The sequence below is a fragment of the Piliocolobus tephrosceles genome, chromosome 15 (assembly GCF_002776525.5).
Source record: "Piliocolobus tephrosceles isolate RC106 chromosome 15, ASM277652v3, whole genome shotgun sequence".
Taxonomy (NCBI): Eukaryota; Metazoa; Chordata; class Mammalia; order Primates; family Cercopithecidae; genus Piliocolobus; species Piliocolobus tephrosceles.
Genome location: NC_045448.1, coordinates 43,669,059 through 43,694,730, shown reverse-complemented (window position 1 = coordinate 43,694,730; position 25,672 = coordinate 43,669,059). Strand labels below are relative to the sequence as shown.

Below are 25,672 nucleotides of genomic sequence, written 5' to 3'. Positions count from 1 at the left end.
GTATTTAAGGAGCATCAGGTAAACCATTTATGACTGGAGTAGTGTAAGCATGGGAAAGAGTTGTAGATGAGATCAGAGAAGTTACAAGGACTAGACAGCCTAAGACATTATGTAAGAACTTTTGGCTTTTACTCTGATAAAAGGGGGAGCCATTGGCGTGTTTGTGAACAGAGGAGTGACATGATCTGGTCTTTTAAAAGGATTACTCTTACTGCTGTGTTGATAATAGACTATAATAGTGAAAACAGAAAGACCGATTAGTTACAATATTGCTATACTACAGAAAAGAGATAGTGATGACTTGGAAAGTGGTGGAGGAAGTAAAATGTGATCTGAATCTGGATGTAACGTGAAGATAGAGCAGGCAAGGTCTGTTGATAGATTAGATTTGCTATTTGAGAGAGAGAGCATAACTACAAAGTTTTTGGCTTGAGCCCCTGAAGAGATCGATTTGTTATTAGGATGGGCAAGACTGTGGGTAGAGTAGGTTTTTGAAGGAAGATCAGGAGTTTAGTTTGGGGCAAGTTTGGCAAATCTAGTGGACACCCCATTGAAACTACTGTGGGTGTACTTTGTTGAAGTACATCCTTTAGAATTTCTTTTGGGGAGAGTCTCCGGAAGGCAGACTTACTCTTTGTGTATTTTAGACTGTCTTTTTCTTACCTATGCTTTTGAGTATACTTTAATGGGGTATACAATTCTGGTGGACAGTTATTTTCCTTCAGTGCTTTTGTTATTGCCAGTGAGAAACTTGTGCTTGGTATAATTGATGTTCCTTTGTAGATCTCCAATTTTTTTTTTCTTTAAATCTCCTGTGGCTTTTACATTTTTTTATTAATCACAATTTTGCTATGCTGTGTCCAGGTGTGGAACTATCGTATGTGTACACACACACATACTTTATGGTTTTTTTCATTCTATATACTGTTTTGGGTAAATTTCCCAGAAAACTGTCTTCTGAGTCACTAATTCTTTAGAATTCATCTCATCTGTTTTATATTTGTGTATGTGTATGTATGTGTGTGTGTGTATGTATATATATATATATGTATATTAAAAAATAGATATATGTTTTTAAGACAGAGTCTCACTCTGTCACCTAGGCTGAAGTGCCTTGGCATGATCTCAGCTCACTGTAACCTCTGCCTCTTAGGCTCAAGCCACCCTCCCACTTCAGCCTCCCAAGTAGCTGGGACTACAGGCAAGTGCCACCATGCCCAGCTAATTTTTGTGTTTTTTTGTAGAGACAGGGTTTCACCATGTTGCCCAGGCTGGTCTCAAACTCCTGAGCTCAAGTGATCTGCCTGCCTCATCCTTCCAAACTGCTGGGATTAAAGGTGTGAGCCACCATGCTTGGCTGAAAGTATACTTTTATTTCTGATATTTCTAATCTTTTTTATTTTTATACATGCCTGTTCTTATTTCAGTACGGCTTGCTTTTCATGATTTCTTGCTCTTTATTTATTTATTTTTTTAAGGGACAGAGTCTCACTGTGTCATCCACACTGGAGTCTAGTGGTGCCATCATAACTCGCTGTAGCCTTGAATTCCTGGGCTCAAGTGATCTTCCCGCCTCAGCCTCCTGAGTTGCTGAGACTACAGATGTGAGCCACCATGCCCAGTTCACTCTTCTTAAATAGAAATTATTCTCTTATTTATCACTTCAGTATCCTAAATATAGTTATTTTAAGGTCTTTGTCAGACTGCTCCATAAAATTAGTTTCATATGGAGTGAACTGTGTTCTTATTACTGATTTTTTTTTTAGATTGTCTTTCTTAATATAAAATTTATTTCTATATTTTGAATTTTGGCTTGCTGGCTATGATGGGAGCCTTTTGTTTTCTTTATTGATCTCTTTCTAGGTTCTTTCCTCTCTATCAGGGGAACTAGATTAGGTAGTGGCATTTTGGGTCTCCCACCTCACAGTGAAATTGGGGATATCGTAGATCTAGTCACTGAGTTAGTAGTCAGCCTGATTCAGAGGCTCCCTGTGCCCATGGCTTTTCCTACTGCTACAGCCTCAGGCAGCTCTGGCAGTAGCTAGTTCTTTTTCAGATTCTTTTCAAAAGAGATGAGGCTGCTGAAATTCTTTGGCTGCCACTACTGCTTCTAAATCTGTAACCCTGTGGGTCTCTGGTATCAGCATACTCACTGCTTTGCATTTCTCTTCATTTTTTACCCAGATGATTATCTTGTTTTTGGACTCAGCTTGTTTTGGGGTTTCTATTTATATATTTTACATATTGTTAATATTAACTTGCATTGTAGGGGGATGTCCTGTCAAAATGGAAACTCAGCTATTTCATCTCTATTATTTCAATTGAAACTCTTTTAATACTTGCTTTTCTCATAATAACATGATTTTAGAAAATGGCCATTAATAACTTATTAAACATAAGAACAAACTCAATCCTTCCAAAAACCTTCATTTTTTAAAACAGCAAAGTGAGAAAATGGAGAAATTTAGTAAATTGCCTTGGATCGTACAGTTACTAGGTAGCAGAGAAAGGATTCTAAACCAGATAACGTGGATCCATAATCTGTGTTCCTAACCACTGTGATATATTCCCTTTCATCTATTAGTTGGGAAAAATAACTTTCTCATAGTTTGTTCTAAGAATGAAGTAAGAGCAGCTGCGAAAAGCCTGATGCTGTGCCAGACATGTAATAGACATTCAACAAATACTTGTTTTTCTTTCCTTTGTGGCAGGGAAGTATATTTCCAATATGATAGTTTAAATAAAACTTGTGGCCGGGTGTGGTGGCTCACACTTGTAATCCCAGCACTTCAGGAGGCCGAGGTGGGCGGATCACCTGAGGTCGGGAGTTCGAGATCAGCCTGACCAACATGGAGAAACCCCGTCTCTACTAAAAATACAAAATTAGCTGGCCGTGGTGGCGCGTGCCTGTAACTCCTGCTACTTGGGAGGCTGAGGCAGGGGAGTCACTTGAACTCAGGAGGCGGAGGTTGCAGTGAGGCAAGATCGCGCCATTGCACTCCAGCCTGGGCAAGAAGAGTGAAACTTTGTCTCAAAAACAAAACAAAACAAAAACAAACAAAAAACTTGTAAGTAGATTTTGTCTAAAATGTAGTAGGTTTCATTTTAGTAAAAAGGGAGTGTGGGAGTTCCATTATTGGACCAAATTCCCTTGTATGGCTTTGAAGGCAGTACTTGCCTGGGAGAGGTGCAGAGCTAAGAAGCAAGGGAATCAGAGGAATAGGATCCAGTGGCAAAGTTCACATTGGAAACCAGACAAGTAAAGAATTCTGCAGAAAAGCTGGTTTGATGCTGGGGAATTCCAGAGCAGAATAAGAAAGTTCGGACTAGATGGTAGGAGCTGGTGCCTTGAGCGTTTCCCAGAGCTCCTGAGGTTCCTGGGTCCATGGTGCAATGGGCAAAGAGGGCTCTATCGATGGCAGTTTGCCAGCCTTGACCTTGTAGAACATTTTTCTGGCCTCTGTTTTCAAATTCCGCAAATGAACAAGGAGCATTTGGTTCTTAGTATGTAATACTCAAGGGAATAAATAGGCCCAGTTAACTGTTTACAGTTATACTAGCCAAGTATCTAAATTAGGGAGTTGCCTCTGGGGCCTTGACCTAGCTCTTTCCCCAGTCATCTCATCTTTTACTTCCTCAGCTCTCATATATGGGCCTTCCACCATTCGACCTACACGTCCTTCAAAGTCTAGTTCAGATTCCAGCCCTTCCATGACACTGTACTGATCCCATGTATGCCTAATACCTAGTAGTTGCTTCAAGTTAATTAGAAGTTTAGAGAAAGGAAAAGTCCTCGTGAGATGCAGTATTTGGAGGAAGTTTCATCATTTGGATGAATAGGGATATGTGTGGAGCATAAACAAATGCTTAGTTGGGAAGTTGGGAGTATGAGGTGTGTGTGTTTGTGGTGTGTGTGTGTGTGTTGTATGTTAGTATGAGAACCAGCAAAAAACAATCTTACTAGACCAGAAGAGTTTGTGTAGGAACTTGGAAAAGTTAAGGTTAGATTTAAGTAGGAGGGTTGGGTCCAGGTCATAGGCAACCTTTCAAGCTGGGAGAGTTTGATCAAGTTAGAAGAGGAGTTAAATGATTTGGTTAATAGTCAAGAGCCATTGAAAGTTCATGCAAGGAAGGGTGATGCATAGTGAGGGGTTCCACTCTCACTCCAGACCTGCCTGCCTTCTTGGAGTGGTTGGTTTTGCCAGAGACACTGTGGGCTCATGCAGGGAGGCCCAGGGGAGGCCTACTGACAGTTGAGGAGCATTATTGAACTAGTATTTAGTGTATTTATATTTCAACACACTTAGGAAATTAAGGAAATAGGAAAGTACCTCTCATGTCCTGCAGTTCCTTCTTCCCCTTAGTTTTTCCTACGTATCGAATCCCCTACAGGAGACTTGACCTTAGGCTGTAGCATTTATCTGTCAGCTGGTTTTAACTTGCCCATGGTTCTAGGAAGAAAATACAAGTATAAATTAAACCCACAGATACTAGATCAAGTACTCTTTACCTGATTCACCTCTATAATTCCAGCTGCTTCTTGGGTAGCTAAATCACCAAAAAAAAAAAAAAGGTTTTTGCTTTAATTTTTTTTTTTTTTTTTTTTGAGATGGAGTCTTGCTCTGTCACCCAGGCTAGAGTGCAGTGGCACCATCTTGGCTCCCTGCAGTCTCCGCCTTCCGAGTTCAAGCGATTCTCCTGCCTCAGCCTCCTGAGTAGCTGGGATTACAGGCGCCTGGTACCATGCGTGGCTAATTTTTGTATTTTTAGTAGAAATAGAGTTTCGTCATGTTGGCCAAGGTGGTCTTGAACTCCTGACCTCATGTGATCCTCCTGCCTCGGCCTCCCAAAGTACTGGGATTACAGGTGTGAGCCACCGTGCTCACCTGGCCCATTTTTTTCTTTTTTTTTTTTACAGTTAAGAAGGAACAAAAGCAGGCAGTAATCTATAACATTAGCACTTAAGTAATTACTCTTAGAAATTTGAATTTCAGTTTTTGATTGGGCAACTGTGTGAGGATTATATCAAGCTGGCAATATTACTAATAAAGTAGGTAAATTATTTCACAAAACACAAGACATTTATCTTAATTTAAAAAGATATAAAATCCAGTGATTGGGAAGTAACCTCAATCCTTAAAAATACAAAAGTGTGGGGCAATTATTTTTATTATGAAAAATTCCAAATGTGTGTATTTGTGTGTATGTATATCACATATATTTAAAAGTAGAGAGAATAATAAACCGCCTTTACCCATCATCCAAATTCAATAGTGATCAAAGTTGAGTCACAACTGCTTCATCTATTCCTTTTTATTATTGTTTGCTGAAGTGTTCTAAAACACATCCCTGATTTGTGATTTTTATTCCTATGTACTCAGTATGCATCTCTAAAAATATGAACCCTTTGTTCCATGTTCACAGTTCAATGGCACATTTTATAAAGAATTTCTTGGTGTTATCTAATATCTAGTATGTATATAAATTTCCTCTGTTACTTGACAGTGTCTGTTTTACATTTCATTTGCTCAAATCAGGATCTAAACAAGGTTCACACACTGTATTTTGTTGTTATGTCTCTGAATCTCTTTAATCTAGTGGTTGGGAGTTTTGATAGCTGGTTTTGGTGGCTAAGGGCAGGAGTGTTGAAGAAGCAAGGGTGAGGTGATGGATTTTAAGATATGCTAAAAGGAAATCTTTAGAATCACAGAGCCTGCTAGGAGTAGGGAGATGTAATTGTAACATTTATGGCTGAAATAATATTTTTTAGGTCCATGTCAAACTTTAAAAAATGCCTCCTTTAAAGTAGTAATATTTATATATTTTGTTCTATGTGAAACATACAGCTGAATCTGAGTTGCTATTTAGAATGTTTAGTCAGTAACTGAAATTATCTATTTTACGCCAAACTAGAATAAAGAAAAAAAAAAAAATCCCAAATGTGTTCCTAAGAGATTCACTATCAATTAGAAATCAGTTATCTTTCTGCAACTTTTCTTTCTCAACTTAAAAACGTGTTTTTCCTTTGGACTTTGTCTGCAAATTTTTATATATTAATTTCAGTTAAAACCAGGTACTGTCTTGCTAAGATAATTTTGTCTACCTACCACTGAGTGTGTTATTCCTTGGGCAGTGTTATTCCTTATACAGTCTAGTAGGGCATACATTGAAAAATTTTATAAAAATTAAATGTTCTTGAGAACTCTAAGATAATGCTTAATGTGATAATGCAGAAGCTCACTGATGTAATGTTCAAATCGCCGCAAAATGTTTATGCCTCTTCCCAGATACATTGCTTTAATTCTCCAGAGGATCTGGTTAAAACTTTTATTTGTGGTAGGCCTCATTTTGAGAGCGATGAAAATGATTGCTAAAATACGGTTTAAAGTGTGTTTTCTTTGAATATGTGTAATCCCTATAAACAGAACATAAATTATAGTAAACGATAAACTTCTATTCTCTTTGTTGGAAATCTTGAGTTGTATAGTATGAAATATCTGTGAGACCATGATCAACCTTTTCCTGAATATTTTGAGTGTGGATGGAGGCCAACATATTAAAATTTATTTTACGGACAAGACACATGCTTTAAACACTACAGTTGTTAGAAATGAAATCTTCAGATCTTAAGACCCATAATAAAGAGGAAAGTAGGTGAAAAATATGAGACATTTTTTAGTTTCATCCCCTCTTAATATAAGGATGTTTATTATTTTCTTAACAGTGTAAATGTACATTAATAGTTTGTACTTTCAACTTTGATACCTAATTCTGAATGTTTGATTATATATGCCTTTTAGGTGCCCAAATGTGAGTCTGCAAAAGCTGCCGGAGCAGTGGCTATGGAGTGTTTTAGAGGAAATTAAGTGCAGTGATCCTTCATCTAAACTCTGTGCTACAAGGCGCAGTGCTGGAATTCCTTTCTATATACAGGTACTTGTCTGTAGGACCCTAGCTGTTTGTTTATATTTGTCTTTGATGATAGTGTATCCTAACCTGTTTGACATGTGAGTGAGTATATTACATAAAGAACATTTCTGTCCTTTCAGCACCATAGCATTTGTGGCTTTGTTTTAATGTGGGGACGGTGTGTTCCTGTGACAAGATCTGTTCTTGGAACAAACCCTCTAAAAGGTCAATCTTGTAGTATCAACAGAGGGTGGTATACATTTCTGTCTGTGTATTAAGTAGGCAGACATCACTGTGGCACAGTCATTGCTCACTTCCAGGAAGTATACATGTTGCCCCACCACCCCACTGTATTAAAAAAAAAAAAAAAAAAAAAGTCTTCCTTTCATCTCAAGACCTTCAGTACTCTCTGTAGGCAACCAGTGTTAACATTTTCTTTTCAATTCTCCTATAAAACGTCCATCCATAAAATAATCATAATCATAATAGTAGCTGACATTTATCAGTGGTTATTTCATATACATTACCTCATTAACTCCTTCCCTGTACCCTATTATCATCTATATATTCTAGATGAAGAAACTGGGGTTTAGGTATGTTAAGTGACTTGCCAAAGGCCACAGAGACAGTAAGAACTGAGTTAAGACTTGAGCCTAGGCAGCCTGACTCCTGAACCTCTCTGCATATGAGAATATGTGTGTGTGAGTCCGTTTTCCCTTTAAACACATATGAAAATGTATACACTGCTTTTTCTTTGATTTCACTAGTATTATACCTTAAAGGTTGCTTCATATCAGCACATTTAGATATGGCTATTGATGGGAAAATACTTTATTTAGAAATTAAGACTGTTACCTTCATGAACCCAAAGAATAAAAACCAGTGTCTTCACAATACTAAATCAGACCCCATCCTGAAAGGCCTTTGTTTAATGCATAGTAAGATTAAATCCAGGAATGTGGTGGTATAATAAAAGCCCTGAAAATAAATGGAATGAAGTCTCTGTTTTTTTTTCGTGCCCCTACATTTTTTCCTTCTCTTTCTTACTCCTCCCTCAAATTCCTAAAATCCCTTTATGATTTTTTTGGTGACAGTGGGCATCAGTTGCAGAGGTTGTTGACAGAGATCATTGAAGTAGTTCTCCTGTACGGATTTTGGTGACCTTCAGAAATCAACTTTTCTTTGATCTGACCCATTCTGGATCAGTGTGTTTCATTCTCCTGCCTGTAATTCACTCTGACCTTGTGTTTTTACGTGTCATTTGTCTGTCTGAGGTCCAATGTTAAGACAGGATCAAGGTCTCACTGCATATTTGTGCAATGTGCTTCTTTCAGCTCTGGTGCCCAACTTGTACTAAGTATTGAATGTAGCTTTCCACTTTATTTTAGTTGAATAAAGTCTAAATTAAAAAAAAAAAATCTGCTTAAGTCTTCATTTCTCTTAGCATGACTTGCTAATAAAATTATATTCCTGTTTTGGTGGAAATCTGCATAGTGTTAGCTACGGAAAAGAACTGCCTACTTAGTTTGTGAGTTTACCTTTTGCATAGACAGATTAAAAATTATTTTCAATATAGACAGTTTTTTTGAATAGTCATTTAAAAAATATGTTATCTGAGCATAAATAAACTATGAGAAATGTCTTCTAAACCAAACTTTTTTTTGTATGTCTTTATTTTCCTCTTCTGTAAATTTGAAATGCTTCAGAAGAAGCTGACTAACTTGAAACTTTCACTTTTGAGAGCCAGTAGCTACAAACATGAAAAGTAGACATGGAGGAAGGGAGTCTGAGAATGTGACTAAAGTGATTTTTTTAAACAGCTTTATTGAGTTGTAATTCACATACTATATATTCACCCTTTTAAAGTGTACCATTCAGTGGTTTTCAGTATATTCACAGAGCTGTACAACCATTATTTAGTTTTAGAACATCAACCCATGAAACTTCCCATACTCATTAGCAGTTACTTCCCATTTCTCTCTACCCCTGCCACTCAGCCCTAGGCAGTCACTAATCTACCTTCCAGCTCTATACATTTGCCCATCCTGGACATTTCATATATATGGAATCATACAGTGTATGATCTTTTGTGTGTGGCTTCTTTCACTTAGCATGATGTTTTCAGAGTTCATGTTGTAATATATGTTAGTACCTCGTTCCTTTTTATTGCCTCACGTGACTTAATACCCTATTTTTATATTTTTTGGACATCGGCAAAGTGTTAGATACAAAGTAAGTAAGTAAGCTACTGAAAATTTTAAATATAGGACCTCTTTGGTATTTGCAGTATTTCTTTTTGTTCCATGGAGTTTCAGATACTTTGATCAGTCCTCCAAGTAATGATTCTTTGGTGAAGAATTAACTAACTGCTTCATCTCCAGGGAGCCTTAACATTCTTACAAGAAATTTAATCCAGAGATTTTTTGTTTTTTAAGTGAAGAGAATTTTCTTATTAGATAAATTTGTTACTAAAACTGATTTGTTTATTGTGTCTGAGAACTGCCACCTACTTAGGGTTCTTAAGGAGTTGTCAATAAGTTTTAGCCTTTTAGAATTGTAAAATTTAATGAGCAAACTGGAAGTGACCTTAGAGATGACACGATTTCACCTTCACCTAAATTTAGAGATGAAGAATCTGTAGGTTAAACTGTGAGGCTAAACCACCTGTCCAGGGCCACATGGCTTAATTAACTTTCTTTGATAACCACATATTTTTATTAAGGGGATTTTGCATTTTGGAATTGATCCAGGGAAGCAGCAAAAAAGTGTATGTAAACTAAGAACCCTGTTAATTTTTACATTCTTTTTTCATAGGCACTGTTGGCATCTGAACCAAAGAAAGGCAAAATGGATTTGTTGAAAATAACAATGAAAGAGTTAATCTCTTTGACTGGGCCTACAGATGACTTACAGAGCACAGTCCCCCAGGTAATCATGGAAGTACACAAACCCTCCAGTGTTGTTTTTTTCGTTTTGTTTTTCTCTTTTTTCGAGATGGAGTTTCGCTCTTGTTACGCAGGCTGGAGTGCAGTGGCGTGATCTCAGCTCACTACAACCTCTGCCTTCTGGGTTCAAGCAGTTATCCTGTCTCAGCCTCCTGCAGTGGTTTTAAATCTTTGCTTTATTTTTTAACAAAAATTATTTGTTGGAGATAAAGAACTCTTGAACGTTGGACAGACATTTGAAGCTTGTTTGAATAGTTTTTATTTTTTTTTTTTGTCTTTACCGTCCACAAAATAAGCCATTGCTGTAGTTGAATATATTAATCAAAACAAACAATTTTTAAACTCTGGTGAAAACATCGAGCTTATATAAGCTATTTTATAATACTGTTGCATCCACAAATTTGAAAGTGTATATGCTAGCACTTTAGAATTTCATGTGTGCTTCTTTGAGTTGATGTACATTTTGTAACTCGGCCGTTGAAAATTTCCTTTAAATATGGTATCTAACTTTTGGGATGTTCACATTTAGTTCCTTTTAGTCACTTACCTGTATGTATGAAGTTAAAGCGCTCCTCATAGCTTCGCTTCACCACTAGGGAGTCAGTATTAATACCTGTCAAGTACTGCTTGTACATTATAGTCTGGGCTTCTTCCTCAGTTAATGCTTTATAGTAGGACACTCCTTTTTTTGTTTGTGTTTTGAGACAGTCTCACTCTGTTGCCCAGGCTGGAGTGCAGTGGTGCGATCTTAGCTCACTGCAACCTCTGCCTCCTGGGTTCAAGCAATTCCCATGCCTCAGCCTCCCCAGTATCTGGGATTACAGGCGTGGGCCACCACACCTGGCAAATCACCTGAGGTCGAGAGTTCGAGACCAACCTGGCCAACAGGTGATTGGGCCTGGTCTTGAACTCCCAACCTCAGGTATCTGCCTGCGTTGGACTTCCAAAGTGCTAGGATTACAGGTGTGAGCCACCGTGCCCAGCCTATAGTAGGACACTCCTACCCAACTATAAAGAGCCATGCTAGGTCAGGGAACAGATTGAGAGCTGAAGTTTACAATCAAGTACAATAGGTACATAGGATTGTATTTTAGAGCCTGTGGGAGGTGTTAAAGGGAGCCCACAGGCCAGAATGTGGACTGTGGAAAAGAATGGGGACTCTTTTCCACAATCGTATGGAACATAGTCATATGGCACATAGTGGCCAGTGCCCATAGATATGAAATGTCTTCATTTCTTTAAAAAATTGACTAAAATGTTGTTAATCACCGTTCAAAAATGATAATTTCAAGACATTTTTCAGTGAAATGTGGAAAAGATATAATTGGTTCTGTTTTCCTAAACTATCACTTTAAAAAAGTAGATGCTGTGTATCTGTTATCTGAAATGCTGGGAACCAGAAGGGTTTCGGATTTCAGATTTTTTTTTCTTCTTTTTTTTGGCATTTTTGCATTATACTGAACGGGTCAACATCTCTAATCTGAAAATCTAAAATGCTCCAATGAGCATTTCCTTAGAATGTCATGTTGGTGATCAAAAAAGTTTTGGATTTTGGAGCTTTTTTGATTTCAGATTTTTGGATTTGGGATGCTGAACCTGTGCTGTTTTTATAAGAACATCTAAAAATAAGGGAGGTTGATTTTAACGAGTGCTGGATAATTATTGCCCTACTGTACTTCAAAGTGATGGCATTTTAGTGATCATTTTTATGAAATTGGTGAGATTTAAAAATTTTGTCTGTGACCAGTCTTCTAAGCTTTTTTAGTTGATAATTTGCTTTCCTTCTCCCCTCCCATGGTTCATTTCTTTATTATTTTTATTATGTATCTTTTGAAATATTTCAGCATACAGAAATATATAGTGAATAATGAACATATTTGAAACCAATTCCAGTTTAAGAAATTAAACATTACGGAGATTGTTAGTTATGCTGTGGATTCTTCCACATCTCGTTCCCCTTTATTCCTCCTCAGCTATAACCACTAACCCAAATTAGTGACTATCATTCTCAAGCATTTTCATCATACTTTTATCTCCTTTTACATGAATGTTGTTATTCACACTTTTTATACTTTGGTTTTGTCAATCAACATTATATTTTAAGGTTAGTAGGCTCCTGTTCAGCCCCTGTTCACTTTCATTTCCGAACAGTATTTTATTCTATTTCATTTCATCCCTTCTTCTGTGAATGGACATTTGCTTTGTTTCCAGTTTTCTTGTATTAGAAACAATGCTGAAACAAACATTCTTGTGTGTCTCCTTACACATGTGAGTGTTTCTCCAGGTTATATACCTAGAAGAATTGCAGTGTTTGTAGGGTACACACATCCTGAATTCGATACTATTGTGTTGTCTCCAAAGTGGTTGAACTAATATTCCTGTCAGCAGAGTATAAGACTTTCCATTGCTTATCAACCCCTTTGTATTATCAGACTTTTACAGTTTTTGACATTCTGCTTAGTGTGAAATGCTGTTTTCTAGTTTCATTTTGCATTTCTCTTATTACTAGTTAGCTTTAACATCTTTTCATATGTTTATTAGCCTTTTGGTTTACTTCTGAGAGTTGTCTGTTGAAAGACTTTGCTTACTTTGATATTGGTTATTTGTCCCTTCATTTTTGTTTTGTAGGAGCTGAATTTTTGTTGTTGTTTCAGAAGTATTTTCTTGATATTGATTTCTTTTTGATTATTTGAATTACATATATATTCTCCCAACCTATGGTTTCTCTTTTTACTTCGTGGTCTCTATTATTATATAAATAATTTTTAATTTTAATAAAATAGAATAGGTTAGCTTTCTCCTTTATGGGTTGTACATTTGGATCTTATTTCAGAAATTCACCCCAAGATCAGAAAGATATTTTATATTTTCTTTTTTCTTTCTTTTTTTTTTTTTCCAAAACGAGGTCTTACTCCGTGGCCTAGGCTGGAGGGCAGTGATACGATCTCGGCTCACTGCAACCTCCGCCTCCCAGGTTCAAGCGATTCTCCTGCCTCAGCCTCCTGAGTAACTGGAATTATAGACTTCCGCCACCATGCCCTGCTAATTTTCATATTTTTAGTAGAGACGGGGTTTTGCCATGTTGGCCGGGCTAGTCTTGAACTCCTTACCTCAGGTGATTCTCCCGCCTTGGCCTCCCAAAGTGCTGGGATTATAGGCATTAGCCACCGCGCCCGACTGAGAAAGATATTTTATATTTGCTTTTAAAAGTTTTGAAGTTTTACTTGTCACAATTGTCATAATTTTATGTAAAGGAAACCATATTATTATTTTTTTACAGATAGGATCTTGCTCTGTCACCCAGGCTGGAGTGCGTGCAAGTCTTTATGTTACCTGTAATTTGTCTTTGTTAGTATAAAAAAAAATAAAATAATTTAATGTTTGCCATTTGGATGACTGATACAGAGACATTTCTGATATAATACATCCTTTTCTTCTTGATTTGTACTGCCTCTATTATGTGTTTTCATAGATAGGTGGTTCTGTTTCTGTGCTGCCTTTCATTGGTCTATTAATCTATCCCTGGAGCAAAACCACTGTTTTATTTTATTTTATTTTTTTTTGAGATGGAGTCTTGCTCTGTCACCCAGGCTGGAGGGCAGTGGTGTGATCTCAGCTCACTGCAACCTTCACCTCCTGGGTTCAAGCTGTTCTCCCCCCTCAGCCTCCTAAGTAGCTGGGATTACAGGCCTGTGCCACCATGCCTGGCTAATTTTTGTATTTTTAGTAGAGATGGGGTTTCACCATGTTGGTCACGCTGGTCTTGAACTCCTGACCTCAAGTGATCTGCCTGCCTGGGCCTCCCAAAGTGCTGGGATTACAGGCGTGAGCCACCACACCTAGCCTAAAACCACTATTTTAATTATTGTGTCTTTATAAAAGTTATAATATCTGGCAAGTTGAATCTTTTTTTGTTTTCTCTTCAGAATGACCTTGGCTATGTTTGGCCTATTGCTCTTCTATAAAAAATTTAGAATTAGCTTGTTAAACTCAATAAAAAGCCCTTTTGGAATTTTGGTTAGAATTTAAACGTATTGATTTATTTGGGAGTTTTGCTCTTGTTGCCTAGGCTGGAGTGCAATGGCACGATCTTGGCTCACTGCAACCTCCGCCTCCTGGGTTCAAGCAACCCTCTTGTCTCAGCCTCCCGAGTAGCTGGGATTACAGGCGTGCACCACCACGCCTGGCTAATTTTTTTTATTTTTAGTGGAGACAGGGTTTTGTCATGTTGGCCAGGCTGGTTTTGAACCCCTGACCTTAGGTGATCCACCTGCTTCAGCTTCCCAGAGTGCTGGGATCACAGGCTTGAGCCACCATGCCCAGCCCATAAAAGTATTACAGATTATTTTTGAGATTTATTTCTAATGTCTTATTTTTTTTTTGCAATTATGAATGGTATTTTAAAAATATTATATTATCTGTTGCTGTTCGAGAAGATTGCAGTTAATTTTTGGATTATTATCGTGCTTGTATTCAGCAGCCTATCAGAATTGCTGTAATACAGCAAATGACTTATCTATAAATTCTTTTGGATTTGTTTTATGTCTTTGACAAATAATGCTAAGTTTGTTTTAACTTTCTAATTTTTAGTTTTTTAAAAACAGTTTTTATTGTACTTTGCTGCTGGAACCTGTAGTACAGTTTGGTATAGAAAGAGAGATAACAGGCATCCTTAGGTTGTTTCTGATCAATTTGCTGCAATTTTTAATCTACCCATTATCTTATTAAGGAAATTGAATTTTATTGAATATTTTTGCATCTTTTGAGATAAATATATTTTCTTCTAGAATTTGCAGATGTCATGAATTGTATTGATTTTTTCAATTTAATATTATCTTTGCATTCTTACATCTCTCACTGGTTTTGTGAGTGAGACTGGCCTGTGGTTTTCCTTTTCATGCTGTTTCTGTCCTGTTTTTTTAAATATGCACCTTTTGATGGAATTATAGTACATATACAGACAAGTGTACAAATCATATGTGTACCTCAGTACAGTTTCACAAAGTGAACACATTTGTACAGTCATCAAGAAACAGAACATTTCTAGCGACTGAAAGCCCCCTCTTGCTCTCTTCCAGTCCACACCCTTCTCTCCAAGAGAAGGGCCTAACTTCCAACCCTCTAGTTTTATTTTTTCTGTTTTTTGAGTTTTACATAAATGAGACCATACATTATTATTATTTTTTTATTTTAGAGACAGGATCTTGTACTGTCAGTCAGGCTGGAGTGAAGTGGTGCTATCATAGCTCACTGTAGCTTCAAACTCCTTCATAATATTATTTATTTGTGCCTTCTTTCTCTCCTCTGTTCTTAGTTAGTCTTGTCAGAGGTTTATTTCTGTTTCAGAGAATCAGCTTTTGGGTTTGTTAATGCTCTTAGTTGTATCTTTGCTATTTTAAAAGTTTCTGCCCTAAATTTTTATTTTCTTTCTGTGTTTCAAGTTTATTGTTCTCTTTCTGTTGACTTAATTGGTCACTTACCACAATCATTCTAGTCATTTAAAAAATAGAAGCATATGAGATATACATTTTTTTTTTTTAATTTCACTTAAACTGCATCCTACAAGTATTGGTATGTAGGTAGCATCTTCAAAATATTTAAAAAAATTTTGACCAGTGTTTAATGTGTTTGAAAATGTGCCAATTTTAAAAGCATTTTTTAGGCCAGGTGCGGTGGCTCACGCCTATAATCTCAGCACCTTGGGAGGCCAACGCAGGTGTATCACCTGAGGTCAGTAGTTCAAGACCAGCCTGGCCAACATGTTGAAACTCTGTCTCTACTAATTATACAAAAATTAGCCGGGCATGATGGCACACACCTGTAATCCCAGCTACTCGGGAGGCTGAGGCAGGAGAATCGCTTGAACCTGGGAGGTGGAGGTAGCAGTGAGCCGAGACCACATCATTGTACTCCAGCCTGGGCGATAAGAGTGAAACTCCATCTAAGAAAATAAAATAAAATAAAAAATAAAGGTTTTTTTTTTTTTTTTAAGTTTCTTAATTCCATGGTGATCAGAGCATAATCTATAAGTTATTAATTACTTGGTATTTGTTGAGACTTTATTTGTGGCTAAGTTTGAGGGATTTTAGAAAATAAATGTTTCGTGTGTGTGAAAATAACATGTCTCTGTATTTAGGTGCAGGCTTCTACATATGTGCATTGGATCAAGCTTTTTTATAGCATTGTTTGAATCTTACTAATTTTTTGTAAAATGGTTTATCAGTTACTGGATGTGTTTTATTAAATCTGCTGTTTCATTTGTGAATTATCCATTGCTTGTAATTCAGTAAATTCTTTGTTTTGAGGCTGTGCTATTGTATATGTGTAGATTTAGAATTGCCACGGTTTTCAACCTACAACTAATTTTGAACTTCTTGTTTTAGGTTCATGCTTTAAATATCCTTAGAGCGTTGTTCAGAGATACACGCCTGGGAGAAAATATTATTCCTTATGTTGCTGATGGAGCTAAGGCTGCAATTCTGGGTTTTACATCACCGGTCTGGGCAGTAAGTGCTGTTACTATTCATTTTCATTGATTTAATTATGCTTCTGAGTAGGTTTTAATAAACTAATCTTTCACTGGATGATAAAAAATATTTCCTGCCCTTTACCGTGAAGTTTCTTAGAAATCTTTGGATCAAGCTACATTTTTTATTGTTGATATTTCATGGTTCCATTTTCACTCATTTGTTGGCTGATTAACCATCTTTCTTTGTTTTTTTTAAATTTTTTTTACTTTAGTGATAGCTTTAGGGTTTACAGTATGTATCTTTAACTTATCACAGTCTACCCTCAAGTGATCTTACACTATGTCACTTAAAGTATAAGAACTTAATAATAGTGCACTTCTGTTTCTCTCCTCCCAGTTTATGTGCTGTTATTGTTACACATTTTACTTTCATGTATGTTGTAAACTCACACTACATTGTTATTTTTCTTTAAACAGCCAGTTATATTCTTTCTAATTTACCACTTTAGCTGTTTTTAAGAATACACAATGCAGTGGCATTATGTGCATTTACAATAACGTTTATCAGCACTGTGCTTTTCTGGAACATTTTCATCATCCCGAGCAGAAGCTCTGTACATATTAAACACTAACTCCCATCTCTCATCTCCCTCACCCCTAGTAACCTCTGTTCTTTCTGTCTCTATGGATTTGCCTGATCTCATACCTCATGTAAATGGAATTGTACAATATTTGTCCTTATGTTATTGGCTTCTTTCATGTAGTATATGAAAGGCTGATCCATACTGTGCGGTGGGGGTAGGGTGTGTGTGTGTGTTGGTTTATCAGTATACACGGTATACACACATCCCACATTTTCTTTTTTTAATTTTTATTTTACTTTAAGCTCCAGGATACATGTGTAGAATGTGCAGGTTTGTTACATAGATATAAGCGTGCCATGGTGGTTTGCTGCACCTACCAACCTGTCATCTAGGTTTTTTGTTTGTTTGTTTGTTTTTAATTGAGATGGAGTCTCACTCTGTCACCCAGGCTGGAGTACAGTGGTGTGATCTCAGCTCACTGCAACCTCTGCTTCCCAGGTTCAAGTGATTCTCCTGCCTCAGCCCCCCAAGTAGCTGGGACTACAGGCACGTGCCACCACACCCAGCTAATTATTGTATTTTTGGTAGAGAGAGGGTTTCACTATGTTAGGTAGGCTGGTCTTGAACTCCTGACCTTGTGATCTGCACGCCTTGGCCTCCCAAAGTGTTGGAATTACAGACATGAGCCATCACACTCAGCCTGTCATCTAGATTTTAAGCCCCAAATGCATTTGCTAGTTGTTCTGATGTTCTCCCTCCCTTCCTGCCTCCAACAGGTCCTGGTGTGTGTTGTTCCCCTTCCTGTGTCTATGTGTTCTCACTATTCAATTCCCAATTATGAGTGAGAACATGCAGTGTTTGGTTTTCTGTTCCTGTGTTAGTTTGCTGAGGATGCTGGCTTCCAGCCTCTTCCATGTTCCTGCAAAGGACATGATCTTATTCGTTTTTATGGCTGCGTAGTATTCCATGGTGTATATGTACTACATTTTCTTTATCCAGTCTATCATTGATGGGCATTTGGTTTGGGTCCATGTCTTTGCTATTGTAAATAGTGCTGCAATAAACATATGTTGCATGTATCTTTATAGTCGAATGATTTTTATTCCTTTGGGTATCTATCCAGTAATGGCATTGTTGGGTCAAATGGTATTTCTGGTTCTGGATCCTTGAGGAATCACCACATTGTCTTCCACAATGGTTGAACTAGTTTACATTCCCACCAACAGTGTAAACGTGCTCTTATTTCTCCACAGCCTTACCAGCATCTATTGTTTCTTGACTTTTTAGTAATCGCCGTTCTGACTGGTGTGAGATGGTATCTCATTGTGGTTTTGATTTGCATTTCTCTAATCATCAGTGATGTTGAGCTACCACATTTTCTTTATCCAAATTCATCTGTTGATGGACATTTAGGTTGTTTCCACTTTTTGGCTATGATGAATAATGCTGCAGTGAATATTAATGTACAAATTATCTGAGTCATTTTAGTTCTTTTGGGTATATCATTATGGTAATTCCATGTTTAACTTTTTGGGGAATGAACAAACTTCTTCCCCAGCAGCAGCACCATTTTATACTCCCATCAGCCATACACAAGTTCCAGTGTCTTTACATCTTTACCAATACTTGTTATCTTTTTTTTTTTTGGTAATAGCCATCCTAATGGATGTGAAGTGGCATCTCATTCTGATTTTGATTTGCATTTCCCTCATGATTAATTATATTGATCTGGAAACAAAACAACTCTGAGTATTTAAATGTGTCTGTATTTCGGATGCTGTGGACTCTAGTATTAGTGTGTTGAGTTAGTGCTACAAATAAACTCCATCAAAAGTTGAAAAAACAGACACTTGCAAAACATTGAAATGGAAGAGGTTAAATAGTGAGTCGCATTTTCTTTTGTAATATGGTCACTGTCCAGAAGCATCTTGATTCAAAATCTTAAAGATAGTGGACAATACCCAGTACAATTGTTTCATGTGTTTTCTTAGGATTTCTGGGAGAAACATTACAGTTTGTTTTCCTATATCATTGTATCTTCTAGAATAAGGAGAATAACCTCTGGTTTATAGATGCTTGAAATATGGCTTAAAGTAAAAAGTCTGGCAAAGGGAGAGGAGAAAAGAAGCTAGATCTTAATACATTGCCTGCAGAGTGGAGTATTTACTAGAAAGTCAGGCTTTCCAGTTAGTAAGCTGCACAAACCATTTCTTACCTGTATGATAAGCCTCTAATTGAGAGTAAGTATTTTGCAGTGGAAGCCAAAGGCACAGACTTCCATTGTGAAGAGGAATCCTTTGAGGTTGCCAACTCTTGCCTAGAAAATTGTGCATCTTCCTCTAAGAGATACACACTTCTAGAATTCTGTCTAAGAGCATTGCATAACTACTCTTGAGGTCACAGAGTTTACCTTTTACACTTACAGGAAGTAGAGCAATGCCTTTACGATGTCAGTAGAGTCAGAGAGGTAGGAATGTGGCTTGACCATCAGGAATACTGGAGATCATAAAAGTGATTATCAGAAATACCAATATTGCTTTCTTCAAGCCATTAGTTCCAGATGAACCAAGAAATATTTTCTATGAAAGGACTTTCAGAGAGTGAAGCCTGGTGATTCGTCCAACTTTTTAGTAAAATTGAAACTATCAGAAATGAGTGATTCATTTTTTTTGAAAAGACTATTTTTTGAGACCCTAAACAGTAATACATGTGCACTGCAGAAATTTTGAAAATAAAGAAAAGCAGGCCGGGCGCGGTGGCTCAAGCCTGTAATCCCAGCACTTTGGGAGGCCGAGGCGGGTGGATCACAAGGTCAGGAGATCGAGACCATCCTGGCTAACATGGTGAAACCCCGTTTGTACTAAAAATACAAAAAAAAAAAACTAGCCAGGCGTGGTGGCGGGTGCCTGTAGTCCCAGCTACTTGGAGGCTGAGGCGGGAGAATGGCGTGAACCCAGGAGGCGGAGCTTGCAGTGAGCCGAGATCGCGCCACTGCACTCCAGCCTGGGCGACACAGCGAGACTCCATCTCAAAAAAAAAAAAAAAACAAGGAAAAGAAAGGAAAGCATAATAAAAACGGTAAAAGTCACCTATTAAATTACCGTACAGATATAAGCATTCTGATTCATTTTCTTTCTCTTTTTTTATGTGTGGGCTTTACATGTGCATAGTACATGTATGCATACATATCCACAAAAGGCTACATAAATATATATAAGTGCTTTTATTTTCTTTCTAATTTTATAATACTAATAATTTCATTTCTTGGGATCTTCCTTTTTAACACTTTATGAAGGAAACATTTCTATTTAGTTTGCTTTGCTAGAGGAAATAAATAATCATAGCTATAATGATCAACACTGTTACTTAATATCAATGGTTATATTTTCTGCTGTATAAAAGTCTAATCTAAGATAAAATTTTTAAGTCAACCTACTTAATGGATGTGAAGAAGTATTCACTTACAAAAGCAATTTACGAAAGCATTCTCTGTTGAAGTGATTTTAAGTGTAATTTTTCCTTAGTGCATGTGAAATATGGTTTGATTTGCAGAACTTTGATTTGTACACATCCTCTTAGGAATATAACTGTGCTTACAGCTGGCTACATCTGTACTTTTGACTTAATTGTTTTTCCTGATAAGTTAGGGAAAACACACATGTAAAATGAACTTAATTTTAACTTGCAGTAAAGAAACATTTTTGAGAAAGCATTCATGTATGTATTTAATTTGTTTTTACAGATTCCTTAGTCTTTTGTATTGAAACCATACAGATCTCTCAAACTTTGCTACCTAGTAAGCATTTTTAAAATACAGAGAAATGTATTATGTAAATATTTTCGGCATTAGACATATCTACTTAATGTATTGTAGATGTTATATTAAGCATTAGAAATACAAGGATAGATTATACATAATCATAATAATGGCTGTCTTATTGAATGTTTCTCATGTACCTGGCATAATTTACATTGCATGGATTATCTTAGTAGGTTCTGTTATCCAGGTAGGTTCTGTTATAATCCTCATTTTACAGATGTAGTTTTAGTAGAGATGGGATTTCACCCTGTTGGCCAGGCTGGTCTCGAACTCCTGACCTCAAGTGATCCATCTTCCTCGGCCTCCCAAAGTGCTGGGATTACAGGCGTGAGCCACTGTACCCAGCCTCTTCTGTATCTTAAACAAGTCTACATGAAAGCTTTTTCATGCAAGAAAGGAAAGAAAAAGTTATACACTCTGTGAATAGAAGAGAAAAATTTTGATAACAGTTGTTTGCAGTCGAATTCCAGGTTCCTATCAACCGTATATTCAGGGCTTGATGGAGAAGGAGGTCAGGAGAGGGAAGTGTTTCCCTTCTGAGAAGGATGGATTTTAGCCGGGATTAAAATCATGCATTACTTAATGACAGGAATTCATTCTGAGAAATCTGTTGTTTGGGGATTTCATTGTCGTGTGGACATCATGTTGTATACATGCGCAAACCTAGATGTATAGCCTACTCCACCCCTAGGCTGTATGATATAGCCTATTATTCCTAGGCTACAAACTGTACAGCATGCTCCTATACTGAGTATGCTACCATGCTGAGTATGTGGGCAGTTGTAACACAGTAATAATTATTTGGATATCTAAACGTAGAAAAAGTACAGTAAAAATATGGTATTATAATCATATGAGATGATCATTAAATATGTGGTCCATTGTTGACCACAGCATCATTTCGTGGTTCATTACAACTATTATCATTTCTCCATTTTTAACTTTACTACTACTTACCCTTTTCTGCCTTTGCTCTCCTTTTTACTTATTAATGGCAATAACTGTGGTTACTTTTGCATCAACCTAATGTTTTCCATCCATCCTTCCAAAAAGGGACATGTTTTTATTGCCATTACTACTATGAATTTTTCAAAATACATTAGCCCTGTTAATGACCTTTTGTATTACTCGTATTAAGATTGCTATCAATGATTCATATTAGCATTTATTGTCAGTGAATTAGGAGTCGATAATGCAGTGTGTTAGTCACAACCTCTTTCTCATTTCTTTGTCTACTTCAGTCTCCTCGTTAATTTTATTTATAGTGGATGGAACAGAAAATATGGATGAAATACTAAAACATAAAAAGCAATACCTGAAACAGATATCCTTGAACCATTCATACTATCACACAGAAATCTAAGGGACACTCTTCTGTCTTAAGTAGGAAGTAGGCTTTCATGCTAGTTATTTTGCTCTATATTTACAATAAGTCTTTTAAATGTTCTTCTGTATGACTTACACAGTTCTAAAACAGAGTATGTATTTTTCAACCTACAAAAATCAATTACAGTAGTCCCCTCCTCAAATTTGAGGAGGATGTATTCCAAGACCCCTAGTGGATGCCTGAAACCGTGGTTAGTACTAAACCCTATAGATTATGCTTTTTCCTATACATACATACCTGTGATAAAGTTTAATTTATAAATTAGATAAGAGATAACAATTATAACAATAGACCATAATAAAAGTTAAGTGAATGTGATCTCTCTCAAAATACCTTAGTGTACTATACCACAGGTAACTGAAACCACAGAAAGCAAAACTGCAGACGAGAAGGACCATTGTAATGTAATATACCATGTGAATAGACTAAAGAACAAAAACCACGTGATTAAGCAGATACAGAAGAGGCATTTGACAAAATCCAGTGCTGTTTTATGTGAAAAGAAACTAAGAATGGAAGGGAAATTTCTCAACCTCAATGGAAAATCCATAGCCAACAGTATACTTGATGGTAAAAGACTGAAAACTTTCTCTCTAAACAGGAACAAGACAAGGAAATCCACTCTCGTCACTCATATTCAACACTGTACTGAATCTAGTAGGCCAACTAGAGAAGAATAAAAAACAAAAGTTACCCAGTTTGTAAAGGAAGATGCAAAACTATCCCTATTTTCTGATAACATGATCTTAAATATAGAAAATCCTAAGGAATCCACACACACGCAAATTAAAGCTTGTCTATTAGCAAGGTTTCAGGGCACAAGGTCATCATACAGAAATTGTACACGAGCAATGAAAAATCTAAAAATGAAATTAAGACAGTTTCATTTATAATAGCATCAAAAAGAATAAAATACTTAGGAATAAATTTAGCAAAGGAACTGCAAGAGTTGTTCGCTGAAAATTTTCAAACATTTTTTGAGGAAATTATAGGCCTAAATAAATGGAAAGATCTCCTGTGTTCATCACTGGAAGACTCACTGTTGTTAACATGACATATTCCCCAAGTTAATCTACAGATTCAGCACAACCTCCGTTAAATCCCTTCTGGCTTTTTTTTTTTTTTTTTTTTTTTTTTTTGTCAAGGAAAGGCATATAAATAAGCAGATTAGGATTGATTGTACAGAAATAAACCTCCACATTTAATAAACAAAGGTGCCAAGACAATTCAGTGAAGAAAGAATAACCTTCAACAAATGGTACTGGGCAACTGGATATCCACATGCAAAAGAATGAATGTGATCTCCATCTCATACCATATTCAGATGACTCGAAATGTATTAAAAACCTAAATGTAAAAGCTAAAACTATAAAACTTTTACAAGAGAACCTGTGTAAATTTTTGTGCCTTGGATTAGGTAACATTTAGTTAGATATGACACCTAAGGTACAAGCAACGAAAAAAATTGATAAATTGGACTTGAACAAAATCAGATGGCTGGGCATAGTGGCATGCAGCTGTAGTCCCAGCTACTCAGAAGGCTGAGGCTGGAGGATTGTTTGACCCCAGGAATTCAAGGCTGCAGTGAGCTATGATTACACCACTGCACTCCATCCTGGGCAACAGAGCATGAAGCTGTCGCTAAGTTTAAAAAAAAAAAAAATTGTTTTTTTAAATAAAACTTAACCAGCATCAAGAAAAAAAAATATTTTTCAAAGGACACAATGAAGAAAGTATAAAGACAACCCACAGAATGGGAGAAAATATTTGCAAATTATATATCTGATAAGAGTGGAGTGTCCAGAACTCAATAATAAACGACAACCCAATTTTAAAATGGACAAATAATATGTATCTCCAAAAAAGTTAGGCAGATGGCCAGTAAGCACACAAGAAGATGCTTAACATCATTAGTCATTAGGGAAGTGCTACAATGAGTTACCATTCCATGCCCACTAAAATAAAATTCATGGAAAATGACTAGTATTGGGGAGGATGTGGAGAAATTGGAGAACTGGTGAAATCAGAACCCTTGTACATTGCTAGTGAGACTATGAAATGGTGCAACCACTTTGGCAGTTCTTTTGAAGGTTAAACATAGAGTTACTATATGACCAATCTATACCACTTCTAGGTATATAGCCATGAGAAATGAAAACATGTTCACACAAAAACTTGTACATGAATATTCTTAGCAAAATTATTCATAATATTCCAAATTGGAAATAGCCCAAATGTCCATCAAATGAAGAACAGATTTTTAAAATATGGTGTATGTATACAGCGGGATGTTACTCAGCTGTAAAAAGGAATAACATACTGATACATGCTACAGCATGGGGGAACCTTGAGAACATTATGCTAAGTGAAAGAAACCAAACATAAAAGGCCACATATCATGTGATCCCATGTATATGAAGTATCCAGAAAAGGCAAGTTTATAGAGGCCGAAAGTAGATTGTGCTTTCCTACTGCAGGAGAATAGGGAGTGACGACTTAACGGCTCCCAAGTTTCATTTTGAGGTAATGAAAATATTGTGGAATTTAGTTGTGATAGCTTCACATTTTGTGAATATGGTAAAAAACCGCTGAATAGCATCCTTTAAAATAGTAAATTTTATGATGCATGAATTATACCTCAATTTTAAAAAGTAATTTAAAAATGATTTTAAAACAAAATCATTCAGTCATGTTTGGAGGTTGGTATGGCATGAACTAATTATTCTTAAAACGGTCAATATATGGAAATAATTATTTACTAACTTATGAACAGGGTAACCAAATAGCAGATGAGGAAAAGCTTTTAAAAAAAAAGTTTTTCTGAGGATGTAAATGATTAATGCAGAAGGCCTATAGAATATTGTGATTTTGCTACACCTAGTGGAAAAGATAATGATCATCACTGATTGCTAATGAGGACACTTTATAAGAGATATCTTAGTCCCTTTGGGCTGTTATAACAAAATACCACAAATTTATGTCTCACAGTTTGGAGCTGGGAAGTCCAAGATCAGGATGCTGGCAGATTCAGTGTCTGGTGAAGGCCTACTTTCTGATCATAGATGGCACCTTTTAGCTGTGTCCTCACATGGTGGAAGAAGTGAGGCAGCTCACTGGGATCTCTTTTATAAGGGCACTAATCCCATTCATGAGAGCTCTACCCCTATGTCTTAATTATTTCCCAAAGGCCTCCACCACCTAACACCTTGGAGGTTAGAATTTCAACATAGGAATTTTGGGGGAACACAAACATTCAGACCATATCAGGATGGGTCAGGCAGATAGGATTGGAACCATCTGGTCCATCTTAATATTACTAAAAAGACATTATGTATCTCCTGCCATCAGTCTGTTGAATCAGAGGAGTTTTGTTTCTGAGGGTGCCCATTCACTTTGTAAAATGGTCCTCTATAGTTTTGTTTAAGGTGTGCATTTCTCAACATCTCCAGGCACTCCTGTTTTAATTTTACTGCATCTGGCAGCCTTTGTCAGAAAGTATGGCTTAGGGCAAGATGGAGTGTGTGTTTCTGTTTTCCTTTTCTTTTTGTGTGTTTGTGT

At 36.7% G+C, this 25,672-nt stretch overlaps 1 protein-coding gene across 6 annotated transcripts in view; it reads left to right on the top strand.

The window, feature by feature from the left end:
* The window catches only part of THADA (THADA armadillo repeat containing), a 356,633-nt gene that overhangs the window by 73,130 nt on the left and 257,831 nt on the right, over positions 1-25,672 (top strand). For all 6 annotated transcript variants that reach the window (XM_023195714.1, XM_023195715.1, XM_023195711.1 and 3 more), the window contains 3 exons: positions 6,801-6,933; positions 9,724-9,837; positions 16,238-16,360. In XM_023195714.1, coding sequence (XP_023051482.1) covers positions 6,801-6,933; positions 9,724-9,837; positions 16,238-16,360 — 370 coding nt within the window. The remainder of the gene's footprint in view (positions 1-6,800; positions 6,934-9,723; positions 9,838-16,237; positions 16,361-25,672) is intronic.